The sequence below is a fragment of the Xyrauchen texanus genome, chromosome 28 (assembly GCF_025860055.1).
Source record: "Xyrauchen texanus isolate HMW12.3.18 chromosome 28, RBS_HiC_50CHRs, whole genome shotgun sequence".
Lineage (NCBI taxonomy): Eukaryota > Metazoa > Chordata > Actinopteri > Cypriniformes > Catostomidae > Xyrauchen > Xyrauchen texanus.
The window spans coordinates 23884997-23905839 of NC_068303.1; the positions used below are offsets into that span (position 1 = coordinate 23884997).

Here is a 20843-nt window from a genome sequence, read left to right on the forward strand (position 1 = left end):
GTGTGTGAGGGTGTTAAGGCAAGAGTCATGGCATCGGGGGGAGAAACCTGCACTCTGTCTGAGGATGAAAGGGGCATCCCACTGGACATCGATGATGTACACATGCTTTTGCAAGGTCAGTCTTTAATGTTATCCAAAAATTTAGTTTGATTAGATGGTAACACTTTAACCAATGTTAACGAATGGAACCTTTTTGTAATGGTTAACATAAGGTGTCATGAAAAAATAATAAACAATATATTTTTTAAAATTTTTAATCTTTTTTTAATGTTAGTTAATAAAAATACTGTTGTTCTTTGTTAGTTTACACCAATCAGCCACAACAATAAAACCACCTGCCTAATATTGTGTATGTCCCCCTTGTTCCGCCAAAACAGCACCAACCTGCATCTCAGAATGGCATTCTGAGATTATAATATTCTCACCACAAGGTGGAGGTCATGTTGTAAAAGGTTTTTAATGTGGCATTTGCCAAATTAACAATAAAATGATAAAATTTTTCCCCCCCATTTGAATTCATTTGTTTTTGTTCTACTGGCTCTTTTACATTTGAATTCCCCTCTCTGAAGTTTAGGGTGGCTACGAGACGGTGTGTGCTTGGGATTGTAAACTGTTGACTCACCAAGTGTTCGAAGAGGGTGTGCAAAAACTAACTTGACTGTTTTTCTAGAACCTGTTCATCACCATCTTACATACACATGATCCTGAGTACACAGTAACTGTATCCTGGCACCTCAAGAATGAATCAGAAGAAATATAAGCCAGCACATAGAGCTATATGCATTTGTTAAAGGCTCTAGTGACAATGAATGGAACAAAAAATCAATTTATAGGGATAGTTCACACAAAAATTAAAGTTTATCATAATTTCTTCACCATCATGTTGTTACAAACCCATATGACTTTCTTTTTTATGTGAAACACAAAAGGAGATGTTGTGTAAAATGACAGCCTCAGTCACCATTCACTTTAATTGTATATATTTTATTCTCCTGTGTCCTTTTGTGTTCCACTAAAGTCAGAAAGTCATATGGTGATCCCTTTAAGCTGTGTGTTGTATTTCACTTTACGACCCAAATGTTTTCTGCATTAAAATGCAATTTGTTGTTCTTAATTTTAAATTTTCCACTTTTTCAGTAGAGCCCTCTAATCTTTAACCGTTAAATACAGCAAAGACCTTTGAACCTTTAGCTGTTGATGTCTCTCATTTAATTTCTTTTGACTTTAACCGCTGCGTGCGGGTCATTTACTGTGTGTCATGTGTCTTGGCGGTCCTGTCTGTTAAAACCATCTGTGTGCTGGACTCCAGACAGTTTCTGCTTGCTGGTGCATGGTTGCCAGGCTACCAGTTGTTTGCTATGACGACAGTGCCTGTCCTAAAGAATGGCACCTTGTCTGAAGTCATGTCTAAAGTGACATCACGTGTTTGTGTCTAGTCCAATGATGGCACTTTTGCCATCAGGTTAAAGATTACCAGACATAACACGTTGGCAGTTTAGGTTTGATTTTATAAATGTAAGTATTGTTCTATGTTTAAACATAACCAGCGATGATCATGTGAGGGTTTTTTGTTTTTTTTGGGGGGGTCTGAGTATTTAGAAAGCTAGGTCATTCAATAATGCTTTTGAACCGAATACATATACCAGAACATATGGATTTACACTACCAGTTGACAAATTGGACACATCTTAATGGGATAGTTCATCCAAAAATGAAAATTATCTCATTTACTCACCCTCATGTCATCCCAGATGTGTATGACTTTTATTTATTCTGCAGAACACAAAGATGTTTAGAAGAATATCTCAGCTCTGTAGGTCCTTTCAATAAAAGTGAATGGTGACCAGGGGCCGGATTCAAGAAAATGTTCTTAAGAAAAAAATTAATGTTCTTAGGAACATTCTTACGAACTTTATGTAATTTATCTTAAGTGCAATTCTTGAAAAATCCTTAATTGTTCAAATATTTTCTTAATAATAAAAAGACTTTGACATTGTCTGATAAGCCTGCTAATGGAGTTGCCTTGTCTAATAGCCTACAACACATTCAATACATCAACACTGGTAAATTTATCTAGAACCTTTTTTTTTTTTTTCTTTAAGTAGCACTCATCTTGCAATAATTTTTTAATGTAAAGTGCATGAGATGTGTTGGTTTAACAACATTAATCGTCATAGGAGTATTTACTTCTAACCATTTGATAACTTTTAATTTGACATGGAGGAAAAGAAACAAAAATTTAGTAGACAAGAGCTGGATGTTCTTGTTGAGGAAATTACTGCAAGGAAAAAGTTCTACTTGGGAAGCTTGATAATGATATCATGTTGGAAAGTAAGAGGTGGGAAATTTGGAAAGGGTGATGGAGGCTGTTTCCGCTGTGCCCAACTCTGATAGGGATGAGAATGGGGGTGAAAAAGTGTCTCCGCTTTCTAATGTTATAATTCTTTTCTATAAAATCTAATTATCGTGGAGAGAGAGAGCGCTATATGTAGCACATCCGTTTGAATTAGCATGATTGGTCACCACATTAAGAAGCTTCAAAACAAGATTTATTGTGAATTTGGTGATAACATTTACATTGTTTATAAGATTAAAACAAAAATATAAACACACAACAGTCAAAGTTTTTTGGTCTAAAATAACATTTCTACAGAAACAGCCCACTGCTACTTCAGAATCAACATGAAAAACTCAGTAAATTCATTAAACATCTTAAATTTTAGGATTTAAGACAATGGTAAGGTTATCCGAACTTTAAGATGCTATTTACGACGATATTTAAGAATTTATTTTTAGAGGAATTGAATTGAGAACAATCTTAAGAAAAAAGAAAAGAACTTTAAGAAAGTTTATTTGGGAATACAAAATATTCGTAACTTTTTCTAAAGTTACAAATAAAGAAGAAAATAGTAGTTCTTAAGACCGTTTCGTGAATCCGGCCCCTGAACTTTTAAGCTCCAAAAATAACAAAGGCAGCATAAAATAAATCCATACAATTCCAGTGTTTTAATCTATGCCTTCAGAAGCGATATAATGTGTGTATAATAGGAGATTTATAGTAAACAAAAGATTGAAATCAGAAGACACATATTAAACCACTAGAGTCATATGGGTTACTTTTATGCTGCCTTTTATGTGATTTTTGGAGCTTGAAATGTTTATAAAAATATGCTTTCCTCTTGACTGCATTACCTCATTTAAAACTAAAAATACAACTTGCTTTTGCCGCCACTCTGTGGACATTTCACCTTTGGCTGGGACTGTATAGTTATGTGTTTGAAGAGGGAGAATCATTGAACTGTAGTTGAGATTATTTGTAGCCATGGCCCATAATGACACTGGACATCCAGTTTCCAAAATGGGTTACTGTGTCAGCTTGTTGGATCCTATCCCATGAAACTATATGAACATCCTGTCTTGAAGGAAAGGCCCAGTCTCCCTTTAATAGCATAGGAAGAAGTTTCAAATTAAATGCAACTTTGATTGGTGGGTGGTGGCCCCGACTAGACTGCCATGTTTCTGTCGACTGAGTTTATTGCATGGTATGGATGTATCATCTGGGTGACCAGAGAAACTCTAAATGAGGGCCATTTTAATGCCCAAATGAAGTAAAATGGTGTCTCGCAAACCCCTGTTTGAGATGGAAACTGTTGGCAGCTCGAAGATTGGTAAGTTGAGCAAGGTTTCCAGTGGTACTGCAACATTCACAGCTTTTTAAATCGCTACATGTGAACGATATGCTGGTTTTTGATTTGATATAAACCAGAAATCTACAAAGCTGTCTTGTGGCATGATGTGTACATATATTTGCATGGATATATTCTAATTTTGCCAATGTTCCCTTGCTATGTATTTCAAACACACTCAAAATGCATAGCATGTAGTTTTTCAACAAAAGATTTTGGTCCATGAATAATTCTAATCTAATGTAATGTTATGTTATTAACAGTGGAACAGGAACAGATTCAGAAGAGAACTTTCACAAACTGGATCAATGCACAGCTCTCCAAGGTAAATCCAAGCACAACACATAACTTACTGTAATGACTCTAACAAGACTGGTTTTACGTTTCATTTTGACATCTGAGTTGGCATATTTGGCAATACATTTCTTCATATAAAGAGCCATTTGATGATTGTGTGCACATTGCTCTTGTTGCAAGACCTAAAGGCTATTAGTTTCATATTTCACAACAGACAAATGTCTTTTCCAAGATCCCAATTATTTTATTCTACTAATCTTGCACAGTTTGCATTTCTTTTGACGGTGCATTTGTCACTCCACAATAAAATACTAAACAGTGTAGTCTAAAAGCATTATAGAGTTTAAATGAGGAGGTAGTTGAAATGCTGACTCACTGGCCAGTGAGGAAATGTCTGTCCTGCTCTTTCTGCCTGTGAGGAGCTTTGCAAGGAGCTTGATTATTTATAGCTCCCTGCCCGGTGCACTTCAACGGGCTGTAACTTGAGTCATTCACCTCGTCCACCGCCACTTGGCCACAGATCAGACACACACTCTTGAAATTCCTGTAGCAAGTGATAACCTGTGTGGATTTCAGTGATCGAGAAGTCTCTATATAGCTTTAGGTGTTCTTTGTGCATATGTTACATCAGGTTATGGAATCTTTGTATTTCTAATTTAAAACAAGAATATTCCCTCGTTCCCAATTTCTTTCCCCCACCAAATGATGTTTTTGAGAGAGTTGCACATCTGTCCGTCCACCTGTAGTAAAAATATAGTAGTAGATTTTCTAAAAGTAGTTGGTGCATCACCACTTCGTCAACCATTTTGAATTAATGTTGTTATAAATAATTGCACTGACATATTAAAAGGACAGTCATATAAAATAATAAGTAAGGGTCAATGGTAATCACCCTTGGTGATTTGGATATAACATTATATCCTGAATAGTTATAAATGACTTTCAAAGTGGCCTAGGTAGCGCAGCAAGTACTGACGCTGACTACCACCCCTGGAGTCACGAGTTCGAATCCAGGGTGTACTGAGTGACTCCAGCCAGGTCTCCTAAGCAACCAAATTGGCCTGGTTGCTAGGGAGGGTAGAGTCACATAGGTAACCTCCTCATGGTCACAATTAGTGGTTCTCTCAGTGGGGCACGTGGCGAGTTGTACATGGATTGTGGAGAGTAGCATGAGCATCCACATGCTGTGAGTCTGCTTGGTGTCATGCACAGCGAGCCACGTGATAAGATGCTCAGAGAGATACTTGTCCTCCGCCACCCAGATTGAGGTGAGTAACTGCGCTACCACGAGGACCTACTAAGTAATGGGAATTGGGCATTCCAAATTGGGAGAAAATAAATGGCTTTAAAAAGATATTTGCTGTAGTAATATGCACCAGAATGTAAATATCCACCATTTGCAACTAAGGAAGTGATATGTAGTCAGATAAAGGACAGGTCATTACAAGATGACACGACCCCCACGTGAAGCCACAATATTTCATGTCCATAAATAAATGGCCATGAAGTATTGTTATAAATATAAGTTAACACTTTAAGTTAAAATAGGAATGTGTGTTATAGAGGAGCCCTCCGACCTCAGTCCAGGATCTGTTCTCGGACCTTCGAGACGGAACTCGATTGTTGGACCTACTCGAGGTGATGAGTGATCAGCGCATGGTGAGTGCTGAAAAACACCTATCGGGAGGTTCACAGAGGAATTGTTATAATAATGGATATGCTTGTGCTGCATGCAATCATAGGTATCATACAATTAATATTTATTTTTTTCCCTTCTAGAAACGTGAGAGGGGTCATGGTGTGTTTCAGCAGAGAGGAAACATTGAGACTGCTTTGAACTTCTTAAAAAATAAATCAGTAAGTGGTCTTTTGTGATTTTTACTGGGAATGTGTCTTTCAAAGAATGTTTGGCTGACTTTAAAGGACTAATAGAACATTCACATTTATATGAAGTGATATACTGTATTTGTGTATTCTCAGATAAAACTGGTCAACATAAACATCTCAGACATCATAGAGGGCAAGCCTTCTATCATTCTAGGCCTAATATGGACTATTATCCTGCACTGCCATGTAAGTACAACAATGCATCTACATATTTCTTTAAAGCTGAAGTATGTCACTTTCTCAGTGTTAAAATACTTTCTTCTTTCTCTGCTTAATATGTAGAGACAACTATAAGTAAGCCATTCATAAATTTTCTCAAAAACTGCAAACACTGTGTCTCTGTGGAACTATAAAAAATTTAAACGTTTGTTTTGCACTACCCGCTTAGACCTGCCCCAACAAAGTTACTCAAATAATGCCGTGAGTTCATGCCCCCAGCAAAGTAAAGAAAATCCAGACTCAGAAAAAAGGTACACACTCAGAAAAAAAGGTACACACTCAGGGTACATGTAATTATTTACATGTACCCTGAAGCATATATAATTTCCTGTCTTTTTAGAAGACTCTTTTGTGTTAGGGAACTTGGGCTGAAAGTTTTTTTTGTATTTGTATTTTTTATATATACTTTATTATATTTATATATGTGTCTATTCACTCAGTACAATTCTCATGACATTGTACAATCCATTTAAATTCTTTTTAATCTTATTGTGTGTATGTGGTATTAATGTTCTCCCATCACCCATACATTATTCAGCAAATAATTTTGCACACATACACTCACTGAGCAATTTAGGAGCACTGTGGTCCTTATAAGTACCCGACGTGATCGGCTGTTATAGCCCATCTGCCTAAAGTTTTTTTACTCTTAATTTCATATATTACCATCTCCATGGAATGAACTTTGAGCAAGGACATAGATTTAGTCCTCATTCTGATGGTTGATGTGAACCTTACTGAAGCTCCTGACCCATATCTGCAAGATTTGTATGCATTGAACTGCTGCCACATTCGTGAGATTATCTAATCAGCCAATCATAAGTAGGTGTACAGGTGTTCCTAATAAAGAGCTCAGTTCCTCTGAGCAACTTTTTTTTTTCTTCTTAATGGTACAAATTTGTATAGAAAACAAGAGTACACCCCCTGGTGACGGCCTTGTACCTTTTTTCTGAGTGTGTATAATTCGCTCAATTCATTACCACATACAGTATAGCTTTTTTTCAATAACTTCCTAATACAAGATCTTCCTTAAGTTCCTGATATATTTCCTATATTGCCTTTTGCTTGTAATTGAAAGCTGTGTTTAATATGTTCACTTGTACTCATTACTACAGATAGAGGAGCTAGCCAGCTTGCTCTCCTATGGCTCCCGCTCGTCATCTCTGGACTCTCTGTCCAGTCTGGATTCTGCCCCTGGGTCTCCTGTCAGCAGTCCTGTTCTTCGAAGAGCATCACCACTCCATGCACGCTTCCGTCTCTCTGCTAAGAAGACTCTGCTCCTGTGGGTTCGGGACCAGTGCCAGAAGTGAGCATTTTTTAACTTTTTTTTTTTTAAGCCAAAGTAGATGAAGATATATTGCACAGGTTCTATTTCCTCTGTTTTCCTTGTTACTTTTCATTTCACTCAGATTTTTCTCTAAGTGGATGATTAATGATATTCATCTTTTATTCAGAGTTGGTTGCACAGCCAGTGTGAGGGACTTTAAATCCAGCTGGAGGAGTGGTGATGTGTTCCTTGCCATCCTATTTTCTCTTAGACCAGATCTGGTGGACCTCTCTCAAGCTCAGACCAGGAGCCACCTGGAAAAGCTGGAGCAAGCATTTCACCTCGCTGAGACTGAGCTGGGAATTCCCAGACTGCTTGAGCCAGAGGGTGAAAACCATTAACAGCAATATATCTTGGTCTAGTGTAATGGTTTTTAACTGGTTTTGATTCAGGACCCAGATTTTATGATGGACATCAAGTGGTGACCCAACGAAGTACCAAAACTGTTTGTTTATTGTAGTCAAGTAAATAAAAATGTCCTTAAAATCCAACATTGACATTTATTAATGTATTTATGAATTAAAAGTAGTTGATTCATATTACCATAAACAATATAATTTCCATTTTGGCATCTGTCTAATTTGGCTAGCTTCAAACATGGATAGATGAATTTGTGTGACAGTACAGTATAGTTTGATTGGATGCACAACCTTTGACATCCAAAACAAAATGTTTATGGAAAGAAAGGGTTTTCTCTCCCTTTTAAAACTGGATAAGCTTATTTATTTTGCTATGCTACTTTCATATACCGTTGTTTTTTCCCTGTAGTCTGTGAGTATAAAATATTATTGATGGCCGTGAATCAGTTGAGAACATTGTTCTTTAATATTTAGTTTGAAGTTAATGTACAGTATTTTAAAAATCTTTTTTTTTTCTCAGACATTGACGTCAAGAACCCTGATGAGAAGTCCATTATGACATACATTGCACAGTTCCTGCAGTACTCCAATGATCTGCCCTCAGCTGATGATGATTTTGAGGTGAGACAATGGCCTACTTAAAGTATTAAATTTTCAGATATTCAAAATGAATATTCTTTCATTTACTCTCCCTCATATCATTCCAAACCCTTTTGACTTCCTTCTATCGAACACAAATGGAGATGTTTGACAGAATGTTAGCCTCAGTCAGTTCACTTTCATTGTATGATAATGAAAGGTAATGGTGGCTGAGTCTAGTTTTGGTTTAACTATCTCCATTCCAGCCAGTCCTGTCCTTATGTTTGTCTATCACTTTTTTTTTTCTCTCTCTCTAACCCCACTTCCTCTCTTTGTGGATCTCTGTCTTTGCTTCCTCCTTTTTTGTCACCTCCTGCTGGTTGGATGCAGCTTCAAACTTTGCTCTCTCCTGCATATATCTCTCCTGTCAACATCCCTACATACTTCACTCCTGCTGTTCTGGCCTCCCCACTTCATCAGGTACAAATGCCACTCTGTGCCTTTGAATTCCTCCACTGTTCCCCTCTGTTGAAACTTATTCCAGACTCAGCCTCGGCATGTAAAACATTGTTTCATCATGCTTTAAGATTTGAAAATCAATTTCTGATTAATTTCTATATTTCTTGCCATGCCCTCAGGCTTCACCCAATCAGAAAGCAAGAGAGATGGCGTGCTGGCTACAGCGAGCCTATCTGGAGTTAGGGGAGGCGTGGACCTCCACAGAGGGGAAGGGATATGCAGAAAGATATCAGGTATTCTGAATGGAAAAATTGTAAATCTTTTCAACAGTATGATAAATTTTTTCATTAGGCCTTTTCTTTTGGAGGCAAGTCCTGAATGTTTTAATTCAATACAGGCATTCCAGAACTTTGTGGAGACTTACTATGGCCAACGACGTCCAGTTATTCCATTGCTCAGTGCAATTAGACGCTCTGCCAAACCCACTGAGGAGCAGCAAGCACTTATAAAGGCCTGGGACATCATGGAGCAGAGGGTGAGATACTTAGATTAGACATGCGGCCCATTGGTCAAATACCTCTGTTATACTGGAGTGGTGGTGGTGTAGTGGCTAAAGCACAAGGCTGTTAATCAGAAGGTTGCTGGTTCGAACCCCACGGCCACCACCATTGTGTCCTTGAGCAAGGCACTTAACTCCAGGTTGCTCTGGGGGGATTGTCACTGTAATAATTGCACTGTAAGTTGCTTCGGATAAAAGTGTCTGCCAAATGCATAAATGTAAATGTAAAATGTACTTCAATTGAATCATTGAAAAATATTGTCTGTCTAAACAATTATGACCATATCAACATCAAATACAAGAGTAGAATTTAAATAATGTACAAGAGGTACATTTTCAATAATTGTCCTTTTCTTATATTTGATTCTGCAGCTTTACTGAAATGGTACATTTTGATGTAATCGTTATTTGAAGTTTTGGAGTTTCTGGGAATTGTTCTTCATTTTTAGTGTTGATTTTATTTATTTTTCCCATGAAAAACCTGCTTCATCTGAGTGGAGGTGGCATTTTTTTTATTTGTGGTTCCAAATAAGAAAGACTGGGATATGTACAAGCTCCAGAAATTGGCTAAAGCCTATTCACATTTTTTTCTGACTAACCACTGGGCGGCGCCATGATGTTTCTAATCGCCACTGGACTGTTTTCTGGTTCCGGCCTCCATAAGAAACTACCAATACAATGTACCAGATGGAGAACAACAACCATTTTAGGTGTTAGTTGTAATAAAAATACAGTCAGGCTGAATTTTTTCAGTCTTGACATCTTAATGTAGTTAATGATACCAACGTAACCAACATTGGGCCAAAGCTTCATATCACCCACCCAGTCCTTGAAGTTTAACATGTGAGGAGGCACTGTAAAAACGTGCTGTCACTTATTTGGCAGCTGTCATCACAACTCTCTAATGTATCAGCCTTATGAAGCTTTTTTAAATTTATTTTTTATTTTACAAATTTAATACGCTTAACATCACATTATCCACTAAGAACCTATGTCGATGGGAGTGAAAACACTGGACACCGGAAAGCGAAAACAGTTGTATTTTATGAACCGTGAAACACTGTTCAGAAAAAAAGGTGGATATCAAAGAGCAGATTGAGGGAGAAATGGCCATAAATTGTTAATGATACATTTACAGTATTTTGCTTAAGAAATGTAACATTTTTCAAAATATCACTAAATAATATCACTGTATTTTAAAAAGCCCTGACTACTTAGTTGACCATGAATGCATGGCACCAATTAAAGCTGTGCTAAAGCACTTCATATTAGCTACATATTCAACAATACTCGTGAGACAGTGAATACAATCTACAGTTACATGTCACTCACTAAAAAAAATAAAGATTTGTTGGCTCAACACTAACGTATAAAACTAAATAGATTCTACTCAGAAATGTGCATATCTATAACATTTTTAGCTTTATATAATTTGCATAATGTGTACAACACAAATATTAATTATAAGGTGAGTGATACATCAAGTAAAAGAGTATTTATGAGTTCCATGAACTTCTTTGGCTTAAAAATCCATAAAATTACGATGTTTAGTACTACTTACGATCTAATACAGAACTGAGGTTTTGGAAATACCCATAAAGCCTTGTGCTTGAATAATTTAAGCACTTTTGGTTGGTCAAAAGAAATGTATTGTTTCTTTTAGTTTGTTGAATTCATAGAGATTTTTTTTGTTTTTATTTATTTTTTATTTTTGTATTGATGTTATAAAGTCAATCTGTCATTTTTTCCTTGCCCATGTGATTGTGTTCAGCTGAAGTGCAGCTTTACTGCACCTCTTTATATAATCAAATGTTTAATGACTGACCTCAGTGATATTCTTTTGAGCCAATTAAATTAAGTAGAAAAAAAATAATAGTATTGTTCATTTGAAACAATGTGCTATTATTTGTTAAATCTTGATAGTGTGACTGATACATTTGTGTATATCTAACAAGATTTTCTATTTATGATGATAACATGACCATAAGTTGAATTTACTTTAAAAGCATGATGCAACATTTCTACATATATATTTTAAGTAAATCCAAAACACTTTTTTTTGTGTGTACAGTTCAATGGTGAGCTAATAGACCTTGAATAGAATAGAGAGGATAGACCTTGAATAGAATAGAGAAATTCACTACAGGGCCATTTTTGTCCACGTATTTTAAATATCTAGGGTATTTTTTTATGGATTTTTCACATAAGCCCTAGAATTCTCTTTGGATGAAAGTACCTGAAAAAATGCCATATCAAACAGCAACACTATGCTTGTAAAAAAAAATGTAATCATACTTTTACACATGCAATCCTCTGCAGTTACAAGAGTACAGAACAGAGCTGGATGTTGGCTTGCCCGACCCTCTGAACACACTGGGTCAGTGGCTTCAGCATATGGAGGCAGTCCTGTCTGAAGAGAACAGAAACACAGAAGAACATGCTCTTGCTGCCAGAGACGCCAGAAGCAAACAAGAGCAACTCAAGGTCATTGTGTAGCCATGTATTATCATGCATACATGTGCATTTCTAAATTATGTGAATTGGATGTTTGGATTGATGTTTACTCTTTCTACCACCTCAGGTTTTGGTTGAGGATTTAAGCCAACATTTGAACACTCTTCATGAGTACCATAACGCAGACGACGATGTTTGTCCTCATGTACCAATTGAGAAGCTGAAGGAGATCAAGAGACGGTTAGCAAACTAAATTTATTCAGTCCTCCCTGCTGAAAGACCAGTATGGCTGGTCAAAAACACACATACCTTAAGATGCTGGTATGCTGGTGTCCTTATCAGTCTTCTAAAATAGCTTAATATGCTATCTGGGTCATCTAACTTCATCAGAAATTACATGCTGGCTAGGTAGCTTAGCTGGTGAGGAAAAAAACATGGCTATGCTGGTCTTGCATCTAGACCATCGTAAACCAATTTTGACCAGAATGGTAATTTATGCTGGTCTTTTTGGCAGGGCTGCTCATTGGTTTATTTTACTTTTTCAGAAGGCCTCCTCAGATATACAGGTTCCTTATCACCATGTTCCACATTCTCTTCCATAGTTTCACCAGTGCCAGAGTGACAATCAAGTACCACGGCATAAAGTTACAATACAGGGAGCAGATACACCATCTTTATGACCTGCTGGGGCTTCTAAAGTCTAAGTTAGGCTTGTGGAGAGGGCTTTATGGCTCCCAAGAGTCTGTTTACTCCCTGCTACAGGACTGGCATGTATGTGGCCCTATGAAAAGATTAAAATAATTTTCAACATTTTATGGTTTGTCAACTGGTTTATAATGTCTATATGTCAATTAGGAAACAGTTGACAAGCAAGGCCTGTTGTCAATGTTGACGGAAGCACTTCATAAACTGAAGGACACAGCAGCCAATTACACAGACAAAGCAGCCTTGGGTAAGATTGCATTGTTTGAATTTCTGTTAAACTTTGCCACTCAGTCGGTGACATCTTGTAAGCTATGTCTGCCCTCTATTCTACATTTATTTATTAATTTTTATTTAGCTGAAGACTTGCCTATAGTGAACAGGCAGGTAAAGGAAGTTGAAAATGAGATGGGGGTGTGGACAGAGGCCGTAGATTCAGCAAGGGGCACAATGGAGCGTGTGCTGGCTGCATGGGAGACCTACAAAAACTGCCTGTATCTATTGCAAGTCTGGTTGGGTCAGGAGGGCCAATTACAAACTGACGGGAAAGAGGTAAAGGATTTGCCATTGAAAAAATTACTCTAAATCATGCCTGAATACAGTTCAAAAAGTAGTTGGATGGTTAAGACACAAATGCATTAAAAACATATGAATGTCATTGCATTAGATTTATGCAATATCACATGAGCAAGAGTGCTGTTACACTGCTTGCCTAATCAGGTTGGAGGACCAATACATTTTCCTAATGAATTTGAAGATTTCTGTTTGCCAAACATGTCCATAGTTCTTTTTGGTTTTATAAAGTGTATATATACTACACATGAGGTTTCTCTGTTAAGACATTTGTTTGAACTTAAGAAGAATTTACTTCAGTTTAGCCATCCATAAAAATCCAATGAATGGGACCAGTTGGTTAAAAGTAATTGCAAAAATAAAAAACAAGTTCTGAAAAAAGGTTTAGCATATTTTTTTTTGTTGCTGAAAATACTTGATATATTGCTTTTGATGCAATGGAATCATACAATTATACCGTTGCTTAAACGGGTAGTTCACCCAAAAATGACAATTCTCTAATTTACTCCCAGATGTATATGACTTCCTTTCTTCTGCTGAACACGTGAAGATTTTTAGAAGAATATTTCAGCTCTGTTGGTCCACACAATGCAAGTGAATTGTGGCCAGAACTTTGAATAATTAGGTGGAATAATGAATTGTGGCCAGAACTTTGAATAATTAGGTGGAATAATGAAATGAAAACATCACCAACATCTCACGAACCGCTGCCTCGTCATTATTTTCTTCTGTGTTTTCCCCCGTTGTGTGCAAATCAGTGCAATTATGGGTGCAAGCTCGTCTCATGTTGTTTGTTGGCTTCTTATCACAAATCAACTCTCCTGTTGCTATGTGCGTGGGGGGGGGGGTTTGTACAAATGGTCATGTTTGATACTATGGAGCTCCCGAAGTGACCTGTGCAAAAATCAAATAGACTTTCGCGTGCACGCGTGCGCGCGTGTGTGTGTGTGTGTGTGTGTGTGTGTGTATAGCTCTTTTCCAATTGTGTCATTGCCATCATTCATTTACTCAAAGATAATGAGCATGGATGCGCATCAATGTATAGAGATATATTTTAAACTTGGCCTCCAATACAAAGACATTACTGTCTATGACATTTGAAATACTGTCATGGCTGAGACACGCTTTGATCTTCCAAAGGACACTAATCAAGCAATAGACTTGCATCTAACACGAGAACTACCGGAATTCTATAACTACTAAAAAGGCAATAGCGGTCATTCTGACCGTTCATACTAGACTGTACCAAATGTAATTTTTTTCATGTCATATTTACATTCAAAACTTCTATTGAGGTTTTAGAATGAAGCTTCTAATGTCTGTTGTCATGTTTTATGACGTCATCACCCTAAACATTTTTAAAATCCTTGAACAAAATCCTCTATTTGAATAAAATAGAATAATATGGATTAAATGGAGTGCCAAGCGAACGCAGATAGTCCTACATAATACGATCTTTTTTTGTAATATATAATAGTGCTAGACTATACACACATACATATGTGTTGTATAATATATATATTAGCTGCTAGACTGCCCCGGATGTTGCGTGCCTCGCTTTTTGTACAGGAGAATTTGTTCATAATGATTTTACAGCATAATATTTTTATTATAGTTTTACAGCATGATATTTTTGCTCGCAGTAAAACAAATATTGCTTTCTAAATCAGTTCGTTTTCCCACAGTTTAGCGAAAGTTCATATTCTTTATTAACCATTTTGGCCATTTTGGGTTAGAAACTTATATGTATTTCATACATGTCTAAGGTTTTAACTATGCATTGAAATACACATGGGTGATGTTTTTATAAGCTATTGTATTGATTTGTTTTTATTTTATAATGAAAATAATAGAATATAAATAATCAAATTTGTATCTGTAATTACTACAATAGCAGGTTCTATGGATGTCGATGAACTAATACATTTTCACATTCATTAGAATTAAAATTTCGTTTCCTGGTGTTTATTATTAATATAACAGATTCATTTATTCATGGATTTTGATTCCAGTGGTGGCTGCATAGGATTGTTTCCGATTCGTGTTGTCCAAACATTTCCAATAACTCCAGAGCGTTGTAAAGTCAAAAAGTCAACATGTTTTGAAAAAGGATAGATGTAATAATTTCCAAAAGTCACAACATGTTTTTATCTAATGAAATATTCTGCCTCAATCCATGTTTGTTGGCGTTTAGACTTTCAAAACCATTTTCACTGTGGTGAAAAAACTTGCTGGACACAAAGCGAGGCACGCACCTTCCGGGGCAGTCTAGCAGCTAATATATATATATATATTACAACACATATGTATGTGTGTATAGTCTAGCACTAATATATATTACAAAAAAAAGATCGTATTATATGTAGGACTATCTGCGTTCGCTTGGCACTCCATTTAATCCATATTATTCTATTTTATTCAAATAGAGGATTTTGTTCAAGGATTTAAATTTTTTTTAGGGTGATGACGTCATAAAACATGATGACAGACATTAGAAGCTTCATTCTAAAACCTCAATATAAGTTTCAAATGTAAATATGACATGAAAAAAATTACATTTGGTACAGTCTAGTATGAACGGTCAGAATGACCGCTATGGCCATTCTAGTAGTTATAGAATTCTGATAGTTCTCGTGTAAAATGCAAGTACAAGTCTATTGCTTGATTAGTGTCCTTTGGAAGATCAAAGCATGTCTCAGCCATGACAGTATTACAAATGTCATAGACAGTAATGTCTTTGTATTGGAGGCCAAGTTTAAAATGTATCTCTATATATATTCATGAGCATCCATGCTCTTGCGTATCTTTGACTAAATGAATGATGGCAATGACGCAATCGGAAAAGAGCTATACACACACCGGAAACTGTAATGCGTGCGCACGCGAAAGTCTCTTTGATTTTTTTATTTTTTTGCACAGGTCACTTCGGGGTATGATACAGCTGGCCTGCAAACAGTCGTGTTTGTGCACTTGACTTTAGTGTATGCACTTAACTCACGTCTTTGTTTCCACATCTGTCTTTGGCATGCACCACGTATCTGCCGTGATTTAAACTGAACTCAGTATCGATTCTGATTCTTTTGAGAATTGATTCAAAATCGTTTGAGTATGAATCGCGATGCATCGCTGAACGATTTCTTCCGCCAGCTTTATTGTAATGTGTTATCTTCTTGTTTATGTTTATACTGCTTAATTGTTTTTTTTTTTTACTGTGAAGCACTATGCAACAGCTGTCTAGAATAGCACTATATAAATACATTTTTACTTAAGTTAAAGTGGAAATTGTTAGAAAATAAGCACTTAAATATTGTTCTGTTTCACACCCACACCTATCATATTACTTCTGAAGACATGGAGTTAACCATTAAGTCTTAAGGTATGTGCTTTCATATGCTTTTTTGAGCTTATATTTTTTTTTACCCATTCACCATCATTGTATGGACCTACAGAGCTAAGATATTCTTCTAAAAGTCTTAGTGTTCAGCAGAAAAGAAAGTCATACACATGTGAAATTGCATGAGGGTGAGAAAATTAGAGAGAATTAGTCCTTTTTTAAGTGTGCAAATACTTAGGGCCATTGTACAGTACACACTCTAGATAAAGACATTTAACTGTCATTTGTGCAAGTAATTTTTCAAATCTTAAGGGCAAAACCTTGAGTTAAGACAGACATTTTTTGCTGTTTTTGTGGTTCTGTTGTCACAAGACCTTTTTCATAATACAGCAGAAGCATTTATCTGAGTGGAGTTCTCATCAAGCCCAGCTGAATGAGGCTGGAAACTTTCTCATTGAGATGGCTGATGCCTCCACCAGCCACTCTCTTGCTGATGAGCTCTGCAGACTCAACATGCAGTGGGCTGACTTCATTAAAAGGACCAAGTTTGTGAGTTTGTAAACACAAGCCCCTCTTGTTAATTTTTTTTGCATTTATTTAGCAATTTGAGCTTGTTCTGCTTGATGACTTTAAAATGCCTAAACCCAGCCTTGTCTTATCCTTTTCAGAAAGTTGCATAATTTGTTAGATCTTGACAGGGTATTTTTCATTGTTTGACAAGCTGGTACTCTAGACTATTGTGCTTTAAAAACCACTGAAGCATTGTGTTGGATCATATATACTTACTGTTTATACCTGTGTGTACTTACGTTTTGTTCTTTTAACATTTTACAATATAGATTGTGATTTGTTAATTTAAGAAAAAAAGATGTTCTTTTTTAACAATCGGATAAACTTTTACATCAAAGGACACATGCTGAATTCTCCTGTTTTTAGGCAGTGGCCTCTCAACCCACTAGTGTGGTCGCAGGTGTACAAACTGCCCAGGGCCTTATTCAGGAAGCAGGCTGGGTGCTTAGAGAGGCAGTGGAGGTGTCATCTGGACCTCTATGTATATATAGGAAAAAACTCCAGGTATGCCGATCTGATCGTAAATTCCTACCAGCTCTAGTGCCATAATTTTGTACTGTTGTACTAGTTTTTCTCGTTTAAGAGTTTTAAGAGTCTCTCTTTTTTTCTTTTCTATTTTTTAAATGCTTTTTGCTATCATAGTTTAATGTACAAAGAACTATACTGTAAATAAGCCATTCATAAGCTGCAAACTAACTTCCTAAAGAGTGTTATCAATGTGACATGAGGAGCTTTCAAAACATTGCTGTTTAATTATGCCAGCCCAACATAGAAACATTGGCTCAGCCAATTGCAACTTTGGGTCGAGACACTCTGTTTTGGAAGCAATGGTAGACAGGGGCCAGGAAATTTTATTGAAAACTTTCTCTCCCCACATTCAGATCATCATTAAGAAGATGTCAGAGTTGAATATGGACTCTTTATCTCCATTACCAGACTGCAAGGAGGAAACTCCACAGAAACTCAAATGTACTCTACCAGAGGTGATGAAAATGTCCTTTCTGTTATACTAAATTGGACATTCTAGATGCTTAATCTGTTATGAGATTAATGGTTGTTTTAATTAAGTGCTTTCTAATTCGGTCACATTCTGTTTTTGGGACATATCTCTTGGCAGATGTATGAGACTCTGAGTGGTGTGAACAAGTCGTGTGAGGGCCTCCAGAGAGCTGCATCCCTGCTGGAGGGAAGAGTGGCTGAGCTTGAAAACTGGAGAACGGAAGCCCAAGATGTCTGCCAGCATCTAAAAGAATGTCAGCATAGGGGCCATCGGGGGCCTCATCTCAAGGCCAAAGTGAGCAGAATCACCCTAGCTTGAGTCCTATTTGATAGATTAAAACAAAGCCTTCACATTTTCATCTCTTTTATGATTCCCATTACAGGCGCTGATCTCACGAGGTCTACAGTTAGAAGGACAGGTGGTGACCGAAAGTGAGGACCTGCAGACGTTGGTGACATCAGTGCAAAAAACCCACTCTCTGCCTTACTACAGCATGTCAGTTCTACATGACCGAGTGAAACAGACTGTCTTTGAGTGTCAGGTGCCTGATTACTGCATTTCACCGTATCAGTCAAAACGGTTTTCAATAGAGTATTTATCAACTCCCATGTCTCTTTGTGTATGTTTTTAGGAGGTTATTGAGATGCTCAGTTGTCATGGAGGTAAGCGCAAAGGGCAGCCTGATGGTTCACAGCCCTCTTCTAAGGTTATTGTGCCAGCATATTCTCAGTCTGAGGCCCACACTCAATCCTTTCAACAACATCAGGCTCGGATGTTTCCCAAAAGCACCAAACCTTCTCGAGATAGCCTAATAGATCCTCAAAGCGAAGAAGATCTTTCACCTCAGCTGCGGGCACAACTGGGCATGCAACCCCAAGTGTTCCCTCTTACCCACTCTGAATTTCATGATAAAATACCCAAAGATCAGAAGACAACTGTGTGTCAGATACAGCAAATTGAGCTCAAACAGCCAGTGCTGTCATCGGTTGTTGGAAGGAAGACTCAAATGAAACCACAGACTGAAGTTCAGGTTATCTCTGTAGACTCTGTCAACTCTTCATCCTTGCCTACATTTAGCTTAAACACTTTGTATACATCTTTTACAGTGAATCCATCTGGAATGCCAATAGAACAAAACCTTGGTGCATCACTAAAATCACAACCTCAAACCTCATTGGCCACCCCACACCAAAAGGTACTCCCCAAGGGTCAAAGCTTTCCACAGCCACTTGAGCCATTACAAACCCAAGAACCCAGAAAACATCAAAAGACGGAAGAGCTAAAAACACAAAGTGTCCCACCTGTTCAGAAACCGATCCTTGCATTATCTGGTAGTCTGCCAAATGATCCATCTCCTCCAAAACCCTCATCTATCTGCAAAAAACAAAAGAAGAAAGGTCAAAGCAAGGCTCCAACTGTTTCTCATGTCCCAGAACGGAATGAGGTATATGCCAGAGCTCAAGCTTTAGCCAAAAGCAGACTGGAAAAAGCCAAACGGCACCTGCAGGACCACATACAGGATGTGATCACAGTGTTCAGTAACAAACAACCCAGGAAAAAGCAGGTGAGACCATTTCAAAAGCTGGTGATTTTCAAATACAATAATTATTAGCAATCCAATGGTGGTTTAATAGTAACAAAATATTTTTGTTGAAAATACTGTAACATGTAAAAACGTGTGTGAACATTGCTCTGGCCAACACCTCCAATCCCTTCTCATTGATTGTAGCTACTCTGACAAGTAGTTTTGGAGAAGTCATATAATTTTCCACCCTGCACTGTGAATGGTTACATGTGTCCAGTAAAGACATGAAACTGCATCATTGTGCGCAATTTGTTTAAGCAGACTGTGTTTGTCTGTTGTTGTGATCAATTTATACAGAAATCCAGGTAAATACAATGGGGTCACATACATTTCCCAGCAGCTGTAAGCTATTAATGACTAGTGTTATATTGTTGATTTTGTTGATCGCAACTTGTAGATGTTTTTGTTCATTAGGCAGCATCACGGCTTCTCAGGCCTGCTGTTTTGGAGGAGTTCATAGAAACTGTGAAAGGAATGGGGGCCTTCTGTACTGATGCCCAGCTCGGAGACATGGACCTTCTCTGTCAGTCTGTCAGGGCCCAGTGGGAGGTGAGCGAGAGAACATGGCTTGGTCATTAATTATCAGTATGTACCAGTACCAGAGCAACATTGTTTACTAATTGGATGCTTGACTATCAGTGGTTTGCAATTGTTTACAAATTTCTTATGTTTATGTGACACGTTCTTCTTGAAAAATTGTGAGGGACATTTAGAATTTGGACCGTTTTATAAAACATTAATCTTGATATGTCAATACATGGTCCGCTATATTTGTAGTAACAGCTGGACTTGTGTAGGTATATTAGCGCATCTTGCAGTGATTCAATCACTGATTTAAAAACGGCTTCTTTTTGGTCACAATTCTTAAGAAATAATGTAGAACTCCTGTATTATTGTTCTGTGAATTCCCTGTGGGGACCCGGGGTAGAATAGGTCCCTAGCACCCCCTTGCTGATTGTAAGAGGCGACAAATGGGGCAACTTGTACGCCGTGAGTTGCGACTCGTGTCAGTGGAGGAAGAGATCCTGGTGCTTGAGGATTGTGGCCTGCTGCGGCCGCCATATATCCAACACGTCACTTTGGCTCCTACTTCATTCAGACGAGGGGTTGGAATGGCCCATTCCAATCAATCGGCTTGTCAGGATTTGCCCTGGACTTGGTTCAGAATTACAACCAACTATTTAGTTTTCACCTCTTCCAGAAGGCACTGGCGTAGGGTCAATTGAGTAGTATAAATCTTGTATTTATATGCT

At 37.5% G+C, this 20843-nt stretch overlaps 1 protein-coding gene across 1 annotated transcript in view; it reads left to right on the plus strand.

The window, feature by feature from the left end:
• The window catches only part of LOC127621695 (nesprin-2-like), a 126606-nt gene continuing 105763 nt past the window's right edge, over positions 1 to 20843 (plus strand). Inside the window, 22 exon segments of the mRNA XM_052095418.1 lie at positions 1 to 115; positions 3950 to 4011; positions 5547 to 5642; positions 5763 to 5840; positions 5964 to 6060; positions 7209 to 7395; positions 7544 to 7743; positions 8296 to 8396; positions 8993 to 9106; positions 9211 to 9348; positions 11692 to 11856; positions 11954 to 12066; positions 12429 to 12597; positions 12682 to 12778; positions 12887 to 13080; positions 16826 to 16984; positions 17372 to 17509; positions 17887 to 17988; positions 18123 to 18299; positions 18388 to 18546; positions 18637 to 19569; positions 20005 to 20143. Of these exon segments, the coding sequence (XP_051951378.1) occupies positions 28 to 115; positions 3950 to 4011; positions 5547 to 5642; positions 5763 to 5840; positions 5964 to 6060; positions 7209 to 7395; positions 7544 to 7743; positions 8296 to 8396; positions 8993 to 9106; positions 9211 to 9348; positions 11692 to 11856; positions 11954 to 12066; positions 12429 to 12597; positions 12682 to 12778; positions 12887 to 13080; positions 16826 to 16984; positions 17372 to 17509; positions 17887 to 17988; positions 18123 to 18299; positions 18388 to 18546; positions 18637 to 19569; positions 20005 to 20143 (3706 nt within the window). The 5' untranslated portion in view covers positions 1 to 27.